Source organism: Passer domesticus, chromosome 21 (assembly GCF_036417665.1).
Source record: "Passer domesticus isolate bPasDom1 chromosome 21, bPasDom1.hap1, whole genome shotgun sequence".
In the NCBI taxonomy this organism is placed as follows: Eukaryota; Metazoa; Chordata; class Aves; order Passeriformes; family Passeridae; genus Passer; species Passer domesticus.
Genome location: NC_087494.1, coordinates 3,810,637 through 3,830,875, shown reverse-complemented (window position 1 = coordinate 3,830,875; position 20,239 = coordinate 3,810,637). Strand labels below are relative to the sequence as shown.

Below are 20,239 nucleotides of genomic sequence, written 5' to 3'. Positions count from 1 at the left end.
TCTCCTTCTTCCCAGGGTGCTGAGGATGCCGAGCATATTTTCCTACCAGAGTGCCGAGGTGGATTGGTGTGAGAGCAACTTCGAGCGCTCGGCGGTGATTGCCGAGTACTACAACACCGTGAGTGGCTGAGGGAGGCTGGGGCCGGCTCCAGGCACCAGGAGCTGCTCTTGGGATCCAGACAGGATGGGACATCCCTGTTTTCTTTCCTCCTCCTCGCTCCTTTGAACTTTCTGGTGCTGGAGGGTGCTGGTATGGGGAGCGTTTTCTGAGCTTCAGGTAAATCATGGGACTTTTGTTGCTTGCAATGGTCGCTCCCCAAAACGTGCTGGGGTCAGGGGCATTTCTGTGTTGTGTCTGTGGGGTTGATTCCCAGTGAGAAAACTCTGGCAGAGCTCCTTCACAGCCCAGATCTGTGAGATCCTGTTATACCAGTCCTGCAGCTCTGCTGCCAACTGGGGTAAGTCCCACACAGGGCTCATATATTCCAGCTAAACGTACAGGAGTGGCAAAATGAGAGGCAGCACTTCCATGAACCGTGTCAGGCAGGTTGGGAACACGGAACTCAGCACAGAGGGAAGCTGGAGCATGAGCCAGTTTCACCTCCTGTGATCCTTTATCACCCAGGCTGCATCCAGTGCCAGTGCCTTGGCTGGAGCATCCAGATCTGCCTGCAGAGGGCTGGGAGATAAGCAGCCTCTCCGAGCATGTCCTGCTCCCTCAGAGCAATTAAAGGCTCTCAGGGGTGTGAGGCATGCAGATTTACAGCCTTCCACAGGCCTTGTTTACAACTTTTGGCAATTGCTGTCTAACCCTAGAAGATCTTGTTCTCATGGAAATGGCTCTTCCTCTTTTTTTAAAGCATTTCCTGTTTTTAATAAATTACCTGTAATAACGATAATTCCCCAGCCTGAATCCTGCAGGCTCCAATTGCCCTGTCAGGGTCTGAGGAGGGGGCTGTGTGTACTCACTGCCCTTTGAGGCACTCAACAAAGAAAGATCTGCCAGTCCAGACCAAATCCTGCTTCCCTGTGGCACCCAGCTGGGTGTTTTGTGCTGTTTGCTGTTTACTGCTGCATGGGCTCAGAGGTGCAGAGCAGGGCCTGATGAGCAAGGAGATGCAGAAATCACTCAATACTCACATCAGCATCTCAGATTTCAGGGCTTGGAGCAACCTGTGTGAGTGGAACATATCCCTGCACATGGCAAGGGGTGGAAGGAGATATCTTTAAGGTCCCTCCCAACCCAAGCCATTCTAAATGCAGCTGGAAGTGCCCAAAGCCTCTGGCTTTGAGAGAGTGGCTGATAACACTGGAGAGGGGCTGATTGCTACCAAGAGCATGAAGCCTGAAAGTGGAGGTTTTGGTTTTGGTGTGAATTCCTTCCTTCCAGGAGATAAATTTGCCTCATGTCCTAGTTTGATGCATAAGGCAGCATTTTTTAAACAGGTCTTTGGAGCTGAGACACCATTGACACCAGACTTTCAAAGTGGCTCAGAGTCCTTATCACACCAACAGCTATCTCAGGAGCTCTTCAAAAGCACTTCAGTGTCTGACTCCTCTGCTGGACACCAACTGGTGTGGCCAGATGCATGACTAATTCTTGTAGGCCCTCTAATTCCCATAAAACATTAACTCTCAGCTGCCTGGGTCATTTTGTGGCACAGATTTCTAAATTCTGTGACTACTCCTGAAAATCTCACCCAGGTGTCCAGTCCTTGAGGGAGACCCCTGCTAGCCACAGCAACCTCCCAGGTTTCCATTCCACAACTCTGGGCTTGTTGGGATGAATTCTCACTGTGTGGGACTCAGGCACAGTGAGGAAAACCCATCCAATGCAGATAAAAAGGAGTGTGACACTGAGGGACAGAGGGATAGGGACCAGCAAACCCTACAGGAATTTTTCTCAGCAGTTGGACTTGCCCTTTTTCTCCTCTGTATGACACTGTGCACCTCTTCCTCAGCAGAGAAAGAGCTTTTTATGGTCCCTGCACTGATGTCATTTTGCCAGGCTCAGGAGATCAGCAGAGTGCCTGTGCAGGAAGGGAGGAAAACAATCCTGTCTTAGGATGTGACTCCTGAGCAGCAGGAATCTAACCCTGCCATGTCAGCTGCCTGCCTTAGGCTGCCTGGTGACCTCCTGCCCACACAAAGGGTGGCAGAGGAGCAAACCCTCCTAAAATCTGCCATTATCTGAGCATCTGACAACAGCCCCAAGGCTGTGCCGTGCTCAGGGCCAGACCTTGTCACCAAATGTGGGCAGGAACATCACTGGCATGGGCATCACCCCTTCCTCAGCAGCACAGCCTGGCTGGCACTGCCTGGGTCCCTCCTTCAGCCAGCACAACCTGTTTGGCACTGCCTACATCCCATTCTTGGCTGGCACTGCCTGGGTCTCACCCCTGCAGCAGCACAGGGATCCCCACTCCTGCTCTGGGATCCCCCCCAGAACCAGGTTCCTTGTGATGTGCCCTAAAGAAGGGATTATAGAAATCTGAGCAGGCTGAGATCTGTAGCTATCCCTGCTGGCTGCATCCTGCAGATGCAGCTGGGGCTCAGGGCACTATCCCAGGTGTGATCCTAACAGGCTGCATCTTCTCTTCTCCTCCCCATTCATTTGTTCCCTACATTCAGGTTGCTGCCTCTCTGCAGCAAGCATGATTGCCCTGAATTAATTATACCAATATTTACCTCAGTGTCAATTTTCTGCAGTTTTAGCCTAGCTGGGAACCCAGCCAGCTCCTACCCAAGCCTCCTGGATCACTAAATCAGCAGGGTTTCCTCACAGAGAATCCTCTTCAACGTCTTCCTCCCAGCCCTGCCTGGGGCTGGAGCAGAGCTGCTCTGTGCCAGCAGCAGCAAATGTGCTGCTGGGGATTGCTCTGTGCCAGCCACACTCTCTCAGGCCTGCTTGGCTTGGATGCTTTTTATTGGAAATAAGCACCAGGGGTATGAGAAAAGAATGTAAACAGTACCTTTAAGTACCTAATAATACATGGTGGCTCATGGCTGGATGCAGTGCAGCAACAAAGCTCTATTTATAGTGACTCAGTGACCCAGAAATTTATTGTCTTCTGGCTGCTGGGGGAGAGCAGAACTGTGCTCCAGGAGGGCCATCAGTCAGGGGTTTGTCTTTCTAGCCTCGTTTCTTTGCTGAAATGACTGATCCAAGATGCTGATAATGACACCTACATCCTCAGCAGTGTCTCTTTGCAGCAGCTCTGGTGCTGCTCACACCCAGAGTGTGCAGCTCCATTGGGTGGCGAAATAAAGGGTGCAGATCTAGCAGAGGAGGGCTCAGTGGGTGTGTGGGTGTCCTGGCCCTCTCACATTCTCACTAATCCCATGGCTCTCTTGCCTGCCCAGAAAGTTGTGCCCAGGATGCTGCAAGCACTGCCCAAACTGCTGCTTTCTACCCCAAAGCAGCAGCATTGTGATGTCAGCACCTGCAGCCTCATCCCCTACAACACAGACCTGGATTTAGGAACTTGCTGCACAGGTCTGGAGAGCCTCGGAGGTGTTCATTTCTGTCTCTGGCCCTGTGGGCTCCTCTGTCAGCCAAAGCTGCTTCACTGTGAGTGAGAATGAACTCCCTGCAGGAACCTCCTTCCACTGCAGAAAGGGCATGGCTGCAGCATTCATTCTGTGAATTCTGTGAATTCTGTGAGGGAGGAGCTGCCTCTGCTGCCATTGCACTGCTGCTGTGCTTAAACCAGCACCTCCTGCCTCAATCCATGTCAGAGGCTGATCTCACCTGTCACAGGTGAAGGTTCTGTCCCTCTGTCTCAGGCTGGAGTTGCAGAAGTTGGGCTCTTCCCAATGATCATATTCGTGCACCAGGGTTTGAGCCATGTTGCTGATCCCAGCCTTGCTTCTCTCCTAGGAAAAGAAGCAATAGTTGGGCTCAGCTGAGGCACCCAGAGCAATAACTCACATTTATTGGGGAGTGGGGCAGGCAGGGAGCTCAGGCAGGGGGACTCTCACATGTCCTATCACATCCTGGCTCCAAAAGCACTCCCTTATCTCCCTGACATCCCTGGCAGAGGGAGCTGCTGCCTCCTGGCCAGTGTGAGCAGAGAGGCTGAAACAGAAGCTGTGTTAGAGTGTCCCAGCCTGAGCAGAAACTGCAGAAAAACTTCTAATGGCTGTCCTGGGAGCAAAACCCTCCTGAGCACATCTGAGATGGAGCTTGCCACATCCAAGAGGGAAGACAGAAAGTCAGCATTTACAAATCAGAGTGATGAAAAGCTCGTGTTCCCCACGGGGGTGGGAGCTGTCCCCTGAACCCCCAGCTTGGCTGCTCTGCAAGGAATCCCGTTTATCTTCCTGACCCTATTGGCACGGCTCCCCCGGTTATCCCTCCCCTCTGCTATCTGATCTTGCACATCTCGTCCCGAGTTAATGAAGTGATAACACAGCTATCATGTAATTAATGGCGCTGTTGCAATGCCCGGTGCTCAGGGATGCAGGCTCTCCTCTCCCGCGTTTCCTCACCGATGTGCGTGCTGGCACTTGCACTCTCCTGCCTTTTCCCCAAGCGTTTTCCCTCTCCTTGCTATCCCTGCTCGCCTTCCAAAAGCCTCTTTAATCATTTCAAGGGAAAAGAAATGTTTGAAGGGCGGCTGTTGCTTGAACACATGGTTTGATTTCTCAGTCGTTTCTGAACAATTTGACCTCGAGGGTGCAAGTGGGAGCAGCACTTCTCTTTTCATGGCTGGAATGGGAATTGGCCTGGATTTGGCTCTAAGCACCTATGGAAAACAAATACATTCAGCCAGAGAACTGCTGCTAATGGGAGCATCAACTTGTCTCATGGAAGCCTTAGTGAAAATCAAGATGAATCTCCGGTGTTTAAGGGAATAGAGACTTCACATTAGGCATGAATTGTGTTTCCCTCTGGAATAGGAGAGGGTGTGTTCCAGAGAAACGACAACATCCCAGTGATTTGCAGCCCTGTTACCATAAACTGGGATCCCAGGGGATCCCAGCACCGATTTTGCAGTTTACCTGGTACTGCTGGAGGGGGAGACTCCAGCTGTGGATGCCAAATTCCAGGGGTGGGGTCTGGGTCAGCATGGAGCTGGAAGATGAAAGGAAAAGGATTGTCAGGCTGAGATAAAAGTCACCCTGGTCCTCTGCCAAATGGCACTTCAGCAGATGGCTCCAGAGCCCCAAAGAGCTGTCTGGCAGGTAAATGCAGCACCACAATCCCAACCTTTCATAAGCAAGAACCATTTTCACTGGGGAGGCCGTGCTTCCCAGTGATATCCCCTCCCTGAGCTTGCAAAGTCAGGTGAAAAAGGCAAGGTAGGAACCCACAGATGGTAATTAAATTAGTTCAGATTTCCCTCCCCTATGCTACAGAGTGGAGCAGGCCTGGCCCAGCAGACAGATCCAGGCTTTGGGCACTCACTGCTCCTGCCCAGTTCCTTTATTTTGCCCATCAGCATCTCCTCTGTCTGAAGCACTGGCACCTTCAGCCAGTCCAGTAAGAGCCCCAGCACCATCCCCTCCTCCCCAGCACCATCCCACCATCCTCAGCACCATCCCTGCCTCCCCAGCACCCTCCCCAGCACCATCCCCTCTTCCCCAGCACCATCCCCTCTTCCCCAGCACCATCCCCTCTTCCCCAGCACCATCCCCTCCTCCCCAGACAAATCAAAGTCCCTCAAAGAAGGAATTTTGCAGAGTTGGAAACCAGAGCAGAATAATTCCTCTGTGTCCATTTGCCAGCTGTGTTTAGAGGAGGTTTATGACCTCATGTAATTACCAGTGTCCAGAACAGCTCCCCTCCCCAGGCCAGGTGGCTTCACACCTGACACCACAGGATGTCACCTCAGTCCTGCCTGCTCCCACCTACTGACGTCCTTCTCATCCTGCTGCTCTCCACCACACCCACTCCCAGGTCAGGATGTTCTGCTGACCGTGCCTTGCTGTGCTGGCTGAGCTCCTCACACCCCTCCAACCCCTCACAGGGGAATCACTGCTGGCTGGAAGGGTCAGGAGCCATCCAGGCAGCTCCAGGAGAGTCTGGGTTGACATGAGAGGGATGTGGCTGCAAACAGAGGTGTTGGAGACACCAACCAGCATCACCCAAACGGGACCCAGCAGCTCACCCTGGGCTTGCTGGCCCCAGAGGGAGGACAGAGGTGTCTGCAGCCACTGCTGGCTGCCACAGCAAGGGCAGCCCTTCCAGTTCCAGCCTGGCTTCTGGAGAAACACCTCTGCCCTCTCCCTGTGCCAAGAACAGCCCCTGCTTCCTGCTGGAGATCAGGATCCTCCTCACACACGGAGATACTCAGGCACGTGGTGGGATGGGGCTTGCCCAGGAGCTGAGTGTGCCTCTTGTTTTCCAGATCAGCAATGTGAGCTTCTTTGTGCTGTCTCCTGCGCTGCTGTACCTCAACAGGCAGTACTGCCAGAAGAAGGCTGTGCCCCTCTACTTTGTCTCAGGGCTGCTCCTCCTCGTAGGTGGGTGCCAGCGTTGTGGGAAAACCAGACAGGTTGCCACACTACCCAACATGAGACCTTTGGAGGGTCTCAGTGGCCAAAGCACAGGGAAAACTCGGGTGGGCAACCAAGCAGCCTGGTGTGTTTGAAGCCTGCAGCCCATGGATCCTGCCAGCTGTGGATATGCAGCTTCCAGCCCTGTAATCCCCATGGTGTGACTGGACAGACTCAGTCCAGGCCCCTCAAATACCAAAATCCACACCCTGATGTTCAGGAGTGGTGGATCTTCAGGAACAGCCCCCAAGAACCTCCTAGGGCTGGTGGGAGCTTTGTCATCTCAAGGTGCTCTTGCTCCTTGCAGGTCTCTTCTCCATGTACTTCCACATGACCCTGAGCTACGTGGGACAGCTCTTGGATGAGCTCTCCATCCTCTGGACACTGGCTGTGGCTTATTCCTTCTGGTACCCACAGGCTTACTTCCCCAAGTGCATCAAGACCAGGTATGAGCAGAGGGACATGGTCAGGCTCTGAGGGGAGGGATGGGACACTGACACTGAGCTGTAGTGACCCACAGATCTCCCAGTTCCCCTACAAGGGGTCAGCTCTGAGGTCACTGAAGGGCTTTAGGACCAGGCCCTCCTTCTTTTGGTGCTGACACAGGAAAAGTCAAAATCCTCCTGTGCCAGGCTCCTCTCAGTTGGAGCTGTTTGTGTTATGTCACTGCAAAGGAAACTTTGCATAGAGAATTTCAAAATTAATTAGGAAATGAAACGTTCCTGAACATTAACATTCAATTACTCAGGCTGTCAATCTGTTCCAGACATCCTCTATCATCCACAGAGAGCTTTCCCTCAAGGCTGAGGAGGTTTCCCATAGGACAAGATGGTTACACCCCTCATTTCAAGGAGGGCTGGCTGGGCTGCAGGAGCCCAGCAGAAAGGATGGGGCCACTGGGAGGGCATGGACCAGCAGAAACGGGGACCCAGCAGGGCTTTACTCAGAGGGTGTCCCCTCCTGAGTGGAGCCCTCTGAGCCAGCCCAGCTCCTTGCAAAGACCTGCTCTTCCCATGCTGAACAGGAGGTCACCAGGAGTTCACAGAGGAGACACAGCTGGGGGAGAGCAAGGGACTTGGGAAGGGATTTGCATGTGAAAGGCCCCTCTGAGCCCTATTGTTGCTCAGGGAGCCCAAACCGGTGTTTGCACAGTCCTGCCTGGCAGCCCTTCCCTGCGCAGAGCTCCCTGCCTGTGCCTCATCCCTGGCACCACCAGGAAAGTGCAGGAGCTGCCTCCTGGGCTGTGCTCCAGGTCTGTCACACACCCACTGGGGGCTGCTACCTCAGCCTTCCTGCAGGACCCACAGACACGGAGGGCAGCCACACACAAACAGAAGGGAGGTGCTGGAGAAGCTTTGCCCCTCTCAGGACCTTTCCCATCCTTACCCTCCCCTCCTGTGAGCCCTGGGGGCACTGACACTCTCTCCCAATTCCCCTCAGGAGGCATTTCTTCTGGCTGACTGGTATCACCACCGTGATCAGCACCCTGATGTCTTTTGTCAAGCCCACCCTCAATGCCTACGCGCTCAACTGCATCGCCTTCCACCTGCTGTACCTGACCTGGAAGGAGCTCAAGAAGTAAGGAGGGGGCTCAGGGGTGACCTGCAGGTCCAGCTGTGCTCCTGCTGGGCAGTGACTCTGCCCTCAACAGTGAACTGAGCCCAAGTCTTCACCAGCCACATGTACTTGGGAGGGACCAGGCAGAAGCCCGGTGGGCAGTGGGGTACAAGAAGGGCACCTGGCCCTGGTGGTCATGTAGAATGGGGACAACCCATGGGACAGTGGTGGAGTTACCATCCCTGGAAGTTTTCAAAAACCCTGTGGATGTGGCATTTGAGAACAGGGTTTTGTGCTGAACATGCTGGTGGTGGTACTGAGTTAACAGTTGGACATGATGATCTTAGAGGTCTTTTCCAACCTTTACAGTTCTATGAGTCCATGATTCTCCTCCTTGGCTGCCATCTCTGCAGCTCCTTCCCCTTTGTGGGGCATTTGGGAACTAGTGTGGGGCTGGGAGAACCCACCAGGGTCTGGAGAGAAAGACAGCAGTGCTTTGGCATCTCCCAGCATCATCCTCACACCCAAAAAGTCAGAAATCCTCTCCCCAGAGCCACACTTCTCCAGTTCCTGTGGAATTCTGAGGAATACTCTCCAGAAGGAGCTTGCTGGGGTTTGCACTGCTGCATGTGCAGGCAGGAACCAGCCCTCTTTACAACTCCCTTTCCTCCCAACACGATTACTCTGCTCCCTGTCCCTTGCTGTGTGTTCCAGGTGCAATGACAAGCGTGTTCACCGGATGGCCGCGGTCATGGTGATGTGGTGGGCACTGGCCATCACCAGCTGGATCAGTGACCGCTGGCTCTGCTGGCTCTGGCAGGCCATCAACTTCCCCTACTTCCACAGCTTCTGGTAAGGACTCCAGGAACCCCAGCCCAAACATTTCCTGGGCTGAAAAGTCCACAGCAGAGAAATAGCTGAGGTGAGACACTCAGCTGCATCACTTCCCCACCCTCTCCCCCTTTCCTGTCACTTCCTCACTCAGCCCAAGGATTCAGCCCTAACCACTGTTTAATGCCCCTCTCCTCCTCCACACCAGCCAAGCACTGTTTTGCAAGTGAAACAGTTCCAGAAGTCCCTCCAGGTGGGCTCTCAAAGGGCTGTGGCTGCTCCCGGGCTGCTGTGTGAAGTACAACGTCCTAGGGGTTCTTTTAGCAGCCAAACTGAAAGGCAGGGCTTTGTTTGGACCTGACATTTCAGGGCCTGCCCAGGTGGGGCTGCAAGTGCTGCACACTCAGATCCATCCCACAAAGCACTGGGACTGCTGGGACAGACAATGCAGCCAGGAAATGGGGAATGGTTGGAATGAGTCCCCTGTGCCACCCCAGCCCCGCTGCACCAGGAATTGTCCCCAGCCCAGCTCACAGAGCTCTGCCAGGATTTTCCTTTAGGCACAAACCCTGCAGGACACACACTCCCTGCAGCCCTCGTGGGACCTTTGGGGGCTGCAGCCTCAGGGTGACCATGCCATGACCCTCTGTCCAACACACATTTTTGGTTTCCTTGGCAGGCACGTGCTGATCGCCTTGTCCCTGCTGTACTGCTGCCCGCTGGTCATCTACTTCGACGTCAGCTACGAGATGCCCTCGTTCAAGCCAAAGCTGGAGTACTGGCCCAGCGACTCGTGGCCTGTCGTGGTGCCCTACGTCACCCTGGAGGAGCCCCACAAGCAGTGCTAGAGCTGGGTGCCCCCAGGCCTCCCTGGGGCACTGGGTGTGTGATGCTCACACAGGGAACATCTCGGTTGTGTTCCTCCTGTTCCTCAGGCAGGGGCAGCGTGGCAGTGGAAGGGGCAGGGAGCAGCTGAGGCCTCGTGATGCTGGGCATGAAGCAAGGTGGGAGCCCACAGGTGCCTCGGAAGGCTCTGCCCAGACTGGTGTTCAGGGAGCTGGAGATTTCCTCCAGCAGAGCCCCATGAGAGGGGCAGGGACACGGTGCTGCTTCTGTGTCCTCTGTGTTAGTCAAGCACCAGCACCCCTTGCTGACAAGGGCACAGTGGAGAACACCAAAGCCAAACTGGTGACAGCTGGGTTTGTTGGGGCTGCTCTAATTATTATTATTATTAACTCTATTTATTGATGTATGTGGTTTTACTCAGGACAGCTGTGCATTAAAGCTGTGGACACTGACTTATACTGAAGCCCTTTTTTTTCCTCTGAATGCACCACATCCTCTTATCTGCCAGTCACTCCCATAGACAGGGTGACCAAAGCTCTTTCTGACCCCGGGAGAGCTGTTTTTAAAGAGAAATTCTGGGTGAGAGCCCAAAGGAGGCTCTGCTGGCCCAAGTCCTGGGGTGCCCTGCCCCAGGCTCTTCCCCTTCCTCAAACATCAGTGCCCCTTGTTCCTCCCCAGCTCTGAGTTTGCAAAGGCCACAAAGGTAACTTGGAGACTCCTCTGCTTTCTGGAAGGGCTGTCAGGGGGCAGGATGAGGCAAGAAGCCAGGATGGTCAAAGCTGGCTGAAGGAGAGGATTGTCCCACTCTGCCCTTCACTGGGGCAGCCTCACCTCCAGGGCTGGGGCACTTTGGGCACCACGAGATCAGAAGGATCCAAAGCTGTTGGAGATTGCCCAGAGGAGGGACACGGAGCTGGGGAAGGCTCTGAGGAGCGGCTGAGGGCCTTGGCTCGTTCAGCTGGAGCACAGGAGACTGAGGGGAGGCTCCTGGGGGCTGCAGCTCCTGCCCAGGGGAGGCAGAGGGGCAGGGGCTGAGCTCTGCTCTGGGCCAGGGCCAGGAGCCCACCAAGGGCTGGAGCTGTGGCAGGGCTTGGCATGGAGCTCAGGGCAAGGCTCTTGGCCCCGAGGGTGCTGGCACTGCCCAGGCTGCCCAGGGAATGGTCCCGGCCCCAAGGCTGCCAGAGCTCCAGGAGCTCTCAGGGCTGCTCAGGGTGGGGCTGTTGGGGTGGCTGTGCAGGGACAGGGGCTGGGCTGAGGGTCCCTGAGGGTCCCTCCCAGCTCAGGATATCCTGGGATTCTTTGATTCTATGACATTAGATAAAAATGACATTAACTTTGCAGGAACAAAGAGATGTAGAGCCCTTAGAGAAAGACACGGCTGTGCTTTGCAGGTTGTCCCTGTTGTTGCTCTCACAGCCATGGGACACTTTCCTGTCCCTAAACCTTGCTGCTCACAGTGGCAAGCTGAGCCTTGTGGTGGGTTTGGGTCCTGGCCCAGCCTCAGGGACTGTCACTGGGAAACACCAAGGCTGGCAGGTACCCGAGGCTGGCTCACTGCAACGCAGCCACACCAAGGTAATGTCACTCCAGGGACCATTTTGGGCCCTGGTGAGTAAATCAACAGCAGAAGCACTCTGGATTTTATCTCTGAGGAGAAGGTGACGGGCAGTGCCTTCTCCCACGGCCGCGGCTGCCTCGTGGCTCCCTCTGCAATGGTCCCCAGGGCCACTAGATGGCAAATTTGGCTCATGAACCCCGAGCAATATTTCTTCCTGGGAGAGGAATGCCTTGCCACGGACTGGACTCCCAGGCCTGGTCCCTCTGTTCTCTCCACCCCCAGCACTGGGGTCAGACACCTCTCCTGCAGCACGGCCACCCCTCAGACACCTGCACAAGGTGCAGGGCACTGGGAACTCGCATCTCCAGCCTGGCCATGCCCTCTCTGCCCGTCCTGGTGCCCATCCCGCTCTTTGCCTCTTTGTCTCCCCTGCGTGCCACCACTCCCACCTCTCCCCTCATCACCCCGTCTCCCTTTCGCTGACCCTCCCTGCCGCTCTCCCCCCTCCTCACCCTTTCCCCGGCCCATCACATTCTTCCCCAGCCTATTAATAACTTCTGGGCAATTGCACCGGGTCCCCGCTGGGCCCGGCCCCGCCGCCGCCGCTGCCCCGCGCAGCCACTGAACGCGCCGGCAGCAAGTTCAAAAGTGCAGCGGGGCTTTCACAGCCCCGAGCCCCGTCAGGGGGTGGAGGAGGCCGCTTCCAAAGAAAAGGCGGCGTTGCCAGGGAGCCCCTGGCACAGGAAAAGGGGGTCACCTTCACCTCCGGCAGGAGCCGCCGAGATGGACAGGCGCCAGCAGCCCCGCGGCTGGAGGTGCTGGGAGCGGCCGGGGGGATGAAGGGCTGGGCCGGGGGCGAGCGGGGCTAATTGGCCACCTCCGGCCACCGAGCCCCGGTGGGATGCTCGGCCCAGTGGCCAAATCCCCCCGTGCAGTATGGAAATAAGGGAGGTGTCCCCGGCGCTGCTGCCGGGAGAACAATGTTGCTGCAGTTGAGTGACTGTAACAGGCCCCGATGACAGCCGGGGCCGCGTTAAAAATGCCTATTCAAGCAGATCAAGACATTGAGAGGCCTCGTGGGGATCTGAAACCCTCGGGGATTTCTGGATGAGGCCAGAAGCTGAATCCCCAGCCCTGGGAACCTGCGGGAAGGAAAAAAAAAAAAAAAAAAGAGAGAGAGAGAAAAGAAAAGAAACCCACAAAGCAGCTTTAAAAGGGCGGCAGTGCCCGAGGCTGGGCCTCCTGCTTCGAGCAGAGCTGCAGCCTGAGAAAGCAAAGCAGCCCCAAAACCATCCTGTGACGGTGGTCTGGGCATCCCCAGGGCTGCCCAGGGTTGTCCGAGGCTGGGTTTGCACCTCCAAAATGCCCCGAGCTGCTGCGGATGCTCTGTCCTTCCTGCCAGGGAGCCACGGCTGCTCTGTGGGGCAGAGCTGCCAAACCCCTAAAAGCTGTCAGGGGGACGAAGGGATGGCCAGAACAGTGAGTGGGGAACTGCTCAGGGGATGAGAGGCTGCAGTGAGCCCTTCTCGACACCCTGGGGAGTTGTGAGGGCTCCCTGTGCCCCGGGCCATGTAGGTGTGATGGGTGTGACACCAGCTGAGCACAGGACAGGAGGACCCTCAAAGCCCCGTGCTCAGGGGCCCGGGCTGGGACTGGCCAAAAAGAAACCTCTCCTTAATTTTGCCACATCATGTCCCTGCTTTGGTTCTCCATGTGGCTGCATAAAACACAAAAAAGAGAGGCAAGAGAAGGAGCAGGAATGAGAAAGAGGATGGAGGCTGCTCCTGTCAGCTGATGCCAGATAAAAGAGGTTGGGAAACAACAGCATCAGTTGAGTCTATTTGGTGCAATTGCAAAACAAATGAAAGAAAAACGTTGATAAGGCACCAGTCCTGCAGCATCAAGGATTAACATTTACCTGTTCTGCTGCACCAGTTGCCTCCCGCTGTTTCAGATTCCCAGGATTTGGCTGGCAGACTGGAAACTTTTCAAGGCAGAGTGATTTATCTGTAAAAGATATTGCACATTCAAGGACCTGCATAAATAATGCAAAAGTAATTAATAATAACTCAGTCCCTGCCCTTAACAGTGCCAGGAAAAGAAATTGCTTCACTGGAGTGTCGCTTATGCCTTTTGGAAAAGATCTTTATTTGTAAAGTGTCTCAGAGAGAAAGGACAGGGTTTTGAAACAGGGAGTGGATGTCACAAAGTCCTGGGATTTTAGTGCCAGCCTGGCAATCTTCAGGATTGACTTAGAGTCAGGTGAAACCAGCATTGGTTTTATGTTTGGTTTTAATCTCCCACGTCTGCAGTCAAAAGTTTGAAACCACGAACACAAAGGGCGGTGAAACCCAGGAAGGAAAGAGATAAGCTCCAAGAATTATTACTTTTTAAAGTCTTGTCCTTTCAACTCTCAGTGTAACTTTGGAGGTTTGACACAGGATTTCCAGCTTGGGGTCTGGCAGTCCTGTCCCTCCCACTTCACAACTGCTGGGAAATATACTCCCTTTTTTTTTCTTTCTCACTGTTTTTCCTACATCTTTGCTGTCCACTTTTCTTAGAAGACAAAATGAAACATAAACACCAGGATTTCAGAGTTACTGCTGGCTGTTCTGGACAGGTAGAAGCTATCAGGTGCTGACTAGCTGACAGGGAATATTGTCACTATATTCCAGGGAAAGCTCTGTCACTGTTTTTGCAGGGTGTCCAGGTCCCTGCCTGTGTCCTTCTGTCCGAGCTGCACCCACAGCCAGGGCTGGGTTTGACCAGGGATTACAGAGATGTGGGGAAGGAGAAGCACAGCCATTACCTGGGAAAATAAACCAGCTGACCAAAAAATGAGGTTTTAATCAAAAGATCAAATAATCTTTTCAGCTGTTTCTATAAACCCCTGTGGTTTGGTTCCACTTGGGAAGACATTCTCACTGCTGCTGGCAGAAGAAAAACAAGCAGCTCCCTTCTGTCTGGCAAAGTGGTTTGAATAACTTCAGCTCTCCACTAATGGCTGCTATCAAAATACCTAAAATGGCAGGATTAATTTTTCTGTGCCTCCCCATTACAGCTCGAAACATGGTTTCAATTAGGGTCAGTCTCCACTTTTTTTTCTTTTTTTTTGTTCCCTTTCTATGAACATTCAGTTGTTTCTGTCCCTATTCCTGCAAAGGTTCTTCACAGATGTGTCAGACATAAAACTGGACTGTACTGAAATGTCACACTTTGCTTCTTTGGCACCAATATTTAACAAAAGGTAAAGATTTACCTGAAATGCTGAAATATTCAACATTAAGTTGTGCATGGGGTTATAAATTTCACAATCTGCTGTAGATGCTGCATTTATTTGGATAGGCCTTCAACAAGAGACCAGCTGTCTCAGCTCCCTGAAATGTTTAAACATATGTTTAATTTTAAGAATATGAATAATTCCATTGATATCAATGGCACTTACACTTAAGAATATATTTTGCTGAGCTGGAGCAAGGAATAGTGCCATGCAATGCCAATAAAGTGCAAATTTCAATATCTCACTAAGTGCTTTCTGGGACCAATTTAAAAATTAATCAATGAAGATCTGTCGTGTGAAAACGCAGGAATTAATATATGTGAGATTTTGCTGTTTGCTATCCTAATATTGCCAAGTATTAACATCCACCAGAGCACTGACAAGTGAAATCAACCCCAAATCTGTGAAACAGAGCAAAAATGGCAACAAGTTGCATGTGTTGCTCACCATGAATCATCCTATCAGGCTTCACGATTTGCCCATGTAACATTAAATAGCATTTACCATCCTTACAGGCAGACAAAGATATACATTAATTCCAATTAAGATTTGGAATCAGATGATCTTTAAGGTGCCTTCCAAGCCAAACTCTCTCAGGGATGCACAGGGTGGGATTGTTGGGGTGTGTGCAGGGTCAGGAGCTGGACTCATGATCCTTGTGAGTCTCTTCCAATCTGGGACATTCTGTGATTCTATTAATCTTAGTGTTTAAAAGATCACAGAACAAAGGGTCAAAAAGAACATTATTTTCCTCTTTCTGCCTCTTATACACCACAAAACATTTTTATGAGGATCAAATAAAATTTTCCAGGCACAAACACTTCAGCCATTTGGATTTGCCCTCATAATTTTACTCCTCACAAGTTCAACACCCCTGACATTGCCTGTGACCTACAGAGACCTGGGCCGTGCCCCTCTTCCCCTGGGATGGTGTCACCAAATAAATAACTCTATATCCATATGCAAATGATTGCTGTTTTCAAGCTGTTCCCCAGCGACCTCACACCCTGCTCAGACGGTGCAGGAATATGTTTCCCACATATGTCAGATGTTTTGTGACACATTTCACAGGGATTTAAAATAGATCTCCTGGCCTATAAAAATGCCCAGGCACCCAAACCAAGCAGCCTGCACCTGCAGTGTTTGCAGAGTGCACTTCCAAAACTGTGTGAAGTGGGTCCAAATGGATTGTGTCCTTCATCCAGCTTAAATATTGATGGTTTATAACTTTACAAGTGCAGTGGATCCACTCATGGGAGGGTATTACCTGGCTTATTTGATGGCTGAGTAACAAAGGGAAAGAATTTGTTACAGCTTTGCTTTCACAGTGACAGCTCTGAATCCTCCCTGTGTTGGTCAAAACAGTGTTTGTCACATGTGTTTGTCACTTTATATTCCAGCCTGACTCCCTTGAAACTGCACTGGCTGTGCTTTTATGCAACAAAATCCAGCTCCAGGGTGTTTGAGATGTGCCACGCTGCTAAAAAATGGCTTTGCTGCAATCAGGGGCACTCCTGTCTCACAGGTGACGATGGCACTGATAAAGCTGAAGTTTCAGTGGGCTGAATTTCAGCATGGCAGTGCCAGCCAAGTGCCCTGAGTCACAGCACGTTGGCATAGCCCCCACTGCAGCGTGGGGCACTATCTGAGCTGGTATGGTACCTGAGCCAGGTAGAGGAGGGGTCATTTGCATACATTTGCATATGTGGCAACCCCTCCTGCAGTTGCTGTGCAGACAGGTGAAAGCTCTTTTTACACCATTCCAGAAAAACAGTTTAGTGGAATCTATTATGGGAGCAGCTGATGCAGAATCCACTAAAAAAAATCAGAAATTCTTAATAATTTCATACAATCCCAGAATCAATCCCAATGGTTCAGATCCTTGAGTCCAGCCACCAACCCAGCAGCACCACCACCTAAACCATGTCCCCAGGGGCCACATCCAAAGTCTTTCGAACACTTCCAGCAATGGTGATTCCACCACTGCCCTGGGCAGCCCATTCCAATGCTTTAAAACCCTTTCTGTGAGGAAATTTTCACAATATCCAACCTAAACCTCCCCTGGACCAACTTGAGGCTGGTTTTTGTCCTGTCCCTTGTTCCTGGGAGCAGAGCCCAACCCCTACATGGCTGCACTGTTCTGTCAGGGAGTTGTGGACAACCAAAAGGTCCCTCCTGAACCTTCTTTCCTCCAGGCTGAGGCTTGGAATGCCACAGGCTCTGAAAAACAGCTCCAGGAGCTCTGGTTTTGTCTCACAATGTGCTCTGAGTGCAGAGAGCATCACACAGCACCAGGCTTGGGATCCACTGCACTTGGAAAACACCAGTGGCTCTCAAAGGCTGAATTACTGGGGTTGGAAATAGCAGAAACACCAGTGCCAGGAGGAAAAGGCTCCACACAAGATGAGAAGAGCTCAGGATGCTCAGAAGCAGGGCAAACATGAGTATGCAGCCACTGGACTGCCACCTTAGAGCCCTAGGAAACTCCCAGCACTGGGAGGGCCTTGGGGCAGGTTCTGTCTCAGGGTATTTGTAGAATCATGGAATGCTTTGGGTTGGAAGGAAAGCCCATCCAGTGCCACCGCTGTCATGGGCAGGGACACTTTTCACTATCCCAGGTTTGTCCAGCCTGGATTTGGACACTTCCAGGGATGGGGCAGCCACAGCCACAGCCAACACCTACTCACTTTTTGGGCTCTTCAACCCAGAACACAACTCAGAACAGGCTCTTTGGTGCTCGTTAGACTTCTCTACTGATCTCCTTCTGTCATTTCTATTTTTCAAGCTATTTTTCCCCCTCACCTAGTATTTTTCAGTAGCCTGAAGGTTACCCTGCCAGTCACAAGGTGGCCTCTCTCTCAGCATGCAGATGGGCACCTTTCAAAGACTTTGGCAGCCCTGTGCAGGGCAGACACCGATTGCAGCAGGAAATCTCCCTCCCTCCCATTGTGCCACGATTGTGTTTGCTCCAGTGGCCACATGAGGTGCCTGGGCCCGTCTTCTCCAGCTGTCCTGGTGCCAGCAGTTTGCATTCAGCCTGGGACAAATCCAGCTGGTGAAATTCTCCCCGTGGCAGGTCTGGCCAGCTCGGGCAGCACCAGGCTGTTACATCACTTGGCCAAAGCTGACCCTGAGTGCAGAGCACGAGGGGAAGGTGGCCTCACCTCCATAGCCAGCGGGGAGGATTGATGGGTGTCACTTCAGCAGCCCATTATAATGCCAAGCTCACCTTTGGTGTTAATGAGGCCCCTTCATTAACAGCCTGGAGCAGAGGGGTCAGGGGCTGAATAGTGACAGGCTCCTTTCTCCCCCAGCAAGCTGGTGCTGCTCATTCAGAACTGGGTCACGTTGGCGGGGCAGTTCGAGGACGCTTGTGCTGCCCATGTTGCATCTGCAAGGGACGTGACATGTTTGGGACTATTCATCTGGCTCTTTTCACCAGCACTAAATACCCAGAAAGAATAAAATAAATTCTCATTGTGTTCCCACTTACTAAGAAAATTTCCCCTCTTCCTTCTGGTTCGGAGGGTTATTGTACATTTAAATCCTTCTGCGTTTTTCAGTAGCTATAGCATGCTATAATTTAGATTTTCCTCGGGCACAAAAGAACTTAGTTAAGCTAAACTGTATTACAGTGTGGGTTGGGTTTTTTTACAAAGTCCTTCATTAATAAGGAACTAAAGAATTTCCAAGCTGTCTGTAATTTTTCCCAGATGCAGCTAGTAGTTGCTAGGAGTATCTTCTTGGCAATCAGAGTTTTTGGTTATTAACAATCTGGGCTTTTGCTACACTCCACCAGTGTTAAATATGTTCTGTGAACACTGCAGTGTGGAGTGTGAACTGCAGAAGGGAAAGGCAGACACCAGGCAAAAGAAAATCATTTTTCAGAAGAATAAACACTGCTGGGGTTCACAGCTGATTGAAACAAGCACAGGATTCCCTGCAGGGATCCCAGTGTTAACAAACCAGGAGCCAGCGTGGCTGCAGCCCTCACCCACAGCTTCTCCCTGTCACCCTGAGGTGACCCTGGGCCAGACACAGACCAGAGCAGCACCCAGGTCCCCCCAGAGGAACCAAATCCACCCTCAGCTTCAGGTTCAGCACATTTTCAGAGGCTGCACACAAGGATGTGGTGCTGGGTGGCAAAGCCTTGGTCCACACAGGGAGAAAGATTCTGCCCCTTCTTACTTAGCCATCACCAATTCTGGGTTCCAGCTGCAGATTTGCTCATCCTGGGAACACCACAGAGCACTTGGCTCACGGGGTGTGCTTTGCAGAAGTGGGTGAAGGCCACTGTAATCATTTTGCAGCGGTCAGATAAGGCAGTGAAGTCACTGACATCCAGAACCTGAGGATCTTTCCTCCAGCATGTTGCACATGGGCAAAAACTGGAAGAGTGAATTTTCTCAGAGAAACCCTGCTCAAAAGGTTTGTGTCCTAATCTTTAAATCCTTTAGAGCTATTACAAGATGATAATTTTCCTGCACTGCCTGATTCTTTCCGTGCTGGAATCAGCCTTGCTTGTTCCCTGGCTGGTGTCCAAGCCACTCAGAGCCCAGTCTGACCACAGAAGTCGTGGTCTTCAGTGCAAGAGTGGAAGCAGGGAAGACTGCAACTAAATTAGTAATGAGAAAATAATAATGAATGATGAAAAACAGTGAAACAAACTTGTTTCTCCAGAGACAGGAAGGGCAAGCCACAAGCACAGACATACGAAACCATGACAGGGACTTGCAGTCAATGCACAGTTGATGTACAGCCCACCTCGCAGTGAGGGATGCTAAACCTACAGGAAAGAACTTTTGGAAAAACGAGCAATTCAGGCACTTTGGGCTGCATGAGGATGAGCTGGAGGGGCTGCTGGGGAGGGTGGGGGCTGTGTGTGAGAGGGTCAGTGCTGTGTCCCTGCAGAGAAAGGGAGCCAGGAGAGGGAAGAGGTGCCTCAAGGGGCAGTTTTGCCTGCAGTTGCCTGCTGCTCAGATCATCCCAAGAGCTGGGGTGGGCTCTGCCACTCTGGTGGCTGGGGGGACACCTGAGCATGGGCTTTACCCACTGCAGAACCAGGGCTCACCTGATCTCAACGCCCCAGCTGCCTCCTCTGCTCACACTCTGCAGGAACAGCCACGTTCAAGCATCCGAGTGTGCACAAGCAGCAGAAAGAACGTGTTGTCCTTTCCCAGGGCTGGAACCTGGGAAAACACCCCCGAAATCTTTCCCATCCCTGGCCAAGGCAGGGATAAGCGCAGTGCAAAGTCTTTTTTCCACTTTATTTTCCATCATCCCAAACTCTCACGGGACAGAACCAGCCCTTGGCATGGTCCCCCTACCATGGGCCAAGCCAGATTAAACACACACCTTTCAGTCTTAGACAAGGATCTTTGAGGCAAGACTCTGGAAAGAAAAATAAAATAAAAAAAAACCGACCAAACAAAAATGAAGGAGAGCTGTCGTGTCTCATTTGCATATTTGAATATGCAAATAAGGGCTGTTTCTTATCCATTGGCACTGGCCCTACTGTAGATGGCAGCAGCACAGCGGATCTCTGCCAGCATCCAGTGCCACAAAGAAAGACGCTAATTGGATTTGCAGACGCTTATTGCAAAGCCCAGAAGTTGCTGGAATAGGTATAAAGAACCAGGAGCTCAGCCCACGGCTGCCTCGGGTGC

The 20,239-nt window shown here is 52.3% G+C and overlaps 1 protein-coding gene and 1 long non-coding RNA gene across 2 annotated transcripts; one reads left to right on the top strand and one right to left on the bottom strand.

Moving 5' to 3' along the window:
• The first annotated feature begins 25 nt into the window (after positions 1 to 25).
• ACER1 (alkaline ceramidase 1) lies at positions 26 to 9,737 on the top strand. Its single transcript, XM_064396610.1, has 6 exons — positions 26 to 118; positions 6,354 to 6,468; positions 6,809 to 6,947; positions 7,942 to 8,079; positions 8,773 to 8,910; positions 9,569 to 9,737. The coding sequence occupies exons 1-6, from the start codon at positions 26 to 28 to the stop codon at positions 9,735 to 9,737; spliced, it is 792 nt and encodes a 263-aa protein (XP_064252680.1).
• LOC135284848 (uncharacterized) lies at positions 2,334 to 18,432 on the bottom strand. The gene is made up of 4 exons (XR_010349968.1): positions 17,803 to 18,432; positions 13,212 to 13,300; positions 5,005 to 5,077; positions 2,334 to 3,876 (listed from the first exon to the last, which is right to left on the bottom strand). It is a non-coding gene; the product is annotated as an uncharacterized LOC135284848 (long non-coding RNA).
• Positions 18,433 to 20,239: the final 1,807 nt, after the last annotated feature.